This window comes from Meriones unguiculatus, chromosome 14, assembly GCF_030254825.1.
Source record: "Meriones unguiculatus strain TT.TT164.6M chromosome 14, Bangor_MerUng_6.1, whole genome shotgun sequence".
Classification (NCBI taxonomy): Eukaryota; Metazoa; Chordata; class Mammalia; order Rodentia; family Muridae; genus Meriones; species Meriones unguiculatus.
Genome location: NC_083361.1, coordinates 88,458,047 through 88,459,674, shown reverse-complemented (window position 1 = coordinate 88,459,674; position 1,628 = coordinate 88,458,047). Strand labels below are relative to the sequence as shown.

At 41.1% G+C, this 1,628-nt stretch overlaps 1 protein-coding gene across 1 annotated transcript; it reads left to right on the top strand.

Annotated features, from left to right (window-relative positions):
* Positions 1-391: 391 nt before the first annotated feature.
* LOC132646993 (olfactory receptor 52P1-like) lies at positions 392-1,360 on the top strand. Its single transcript, XM_060366226.1, has one exon. The coding sequence runs from the start codon at positions 392-394 to the stop codon at positions 1,358-1,360; it is 969 nt and encodes a 322-aa protein (XP_060222209.1).
* The last annotated feature ends 268 nt before the right edge of the window (positions 1,361-1,628 follow it).

Below are 1,628 nucleotides of genomic sequence, written 5' to 3'. Positions count from 1 at the left end.
TATGCTAAGGATAAAATTATAAATTTAAAGTGACAGAGTATTTTTACATCTGTTAAATAAGGTGTGTTTGTAAGTATTTTCAAATAATTTTCTGTATTTATTTCATTTCTTGAGAAGAAAATCACCACCAACAACAAAGTTATACACTAGCTAAATACAGATCCTGTACTATGGAAGAAAAATGACTATAACTGAAGTAATCTTTGAAGCTCAGAAAAATTAGTAAATACATCTATTTCAATTTCAGATTGAGATGCTAAACCTTAAAGCATAAAGTCATTTATCTTAGCATTTTCAGAAGTTTGGTAAAGTCGGTTCGTCTGGGAAAGTGTTTCAAGTGACGCTGGACCAGGGAAGAATTTACAATGGTACTTTCTACCAAACATACAGCATGCTTGGTTTTAACACGGCAGGCAACATTACATGTCAACACATTGCATCTTTTTTCCTGGTTGGTATTCCTGGGTTGGAAAACTTTCACTGCTGGATTGGCATCCCTGTCTGCCTCCTGTTTGTCCTGACCCTGCTGGGGAACAGCGTAATCATAGCTACTATCAAGCTAGAGCCGAGCCTCCACCAGCCTATGTATTTCTTCCTTTGCATGCTGTCGGTGAATGACATGTGTCTTGCCACTTCTGCAACTCTGAAGATGCTTGGCATCTTCTGGTTTGATGCACATTGGATTGACTTTGATGCCTGTCTAACACAAATGTATTTTATCCACACGCTCTGCATCATGGAGTCGGCCATCCTAGTAGCGATGGCATTCGATCCCTTTGTGGCCATTTGTATCCCCCTTCATTATCCAAGGATCCTGACAACATCTATGATGACTAAACTAGGTCTGCTTGGCCTGGTCAGAGGTGTGCTCATGGTCTTACCATGTCCTCTTCTCACTAAGAGGCTGCCCTACTACACAGGCTATGTCATCCCTCATGCCTACTGTGAGCACATGGCTGTGGTGAAGTTGGCCAGCGCCAACACTCTCATTAACAGAGTGTATGGCATCTCAGTGGCCCTTTCAGTGATAACAGTGGACCTAGGACTCATAGCGACATCCTACATAAAAATCCTCCAGGCAGTGTTCCGGCTTTCTTCCCAGAATGCCCGCTCTAAAGCCCTGGGCACCTGTGCTGCGCATGTCTGCACCATGCTGGTCTCCTATACACCTGCACTGTTTAGCTTCCTAACTCACCGCGTTGGCAAGAAGGTGCCCCCCAGTGTTCACATCATTGTTGCGAGTGTGTACCTCTTAGTACCTTCCGCAGTTAATCCAGTGGTGTACGGTGTCAAGACCAAACAGATTCGTGATCGGCTCATAGATCTGTTTTTTACACACAAGAAACTTCCTGAAATGTAAAACATTACCATAAACTTCCTCCAATTCTCGTTTGTGCAGTCAGGGCACGTTCACAATAATCGACTTCCGTTTTTACAATTTACTAATACTGCTAAAGGACATGTTTGTGATATCATTTACTAATACTGCTGAAGGACATGTTTATGATATAATTTGCCTCTATATTGATTCAATTTTATATTATACAAAATATAATGTAAACTATCGACTTTTCATACTAAATCTATATCTGAACTTCTCTATAGTAATATTCCGGTATCTATGAGAG

Coding starts and splice junctions, on each gene's coding strand:
- LOC132646993 (XM_060366226.1), top strand. CDS start 392: ATGCTTGGTTTTAACACGGCAGGCAACATTACATGTCAACACATTGCA.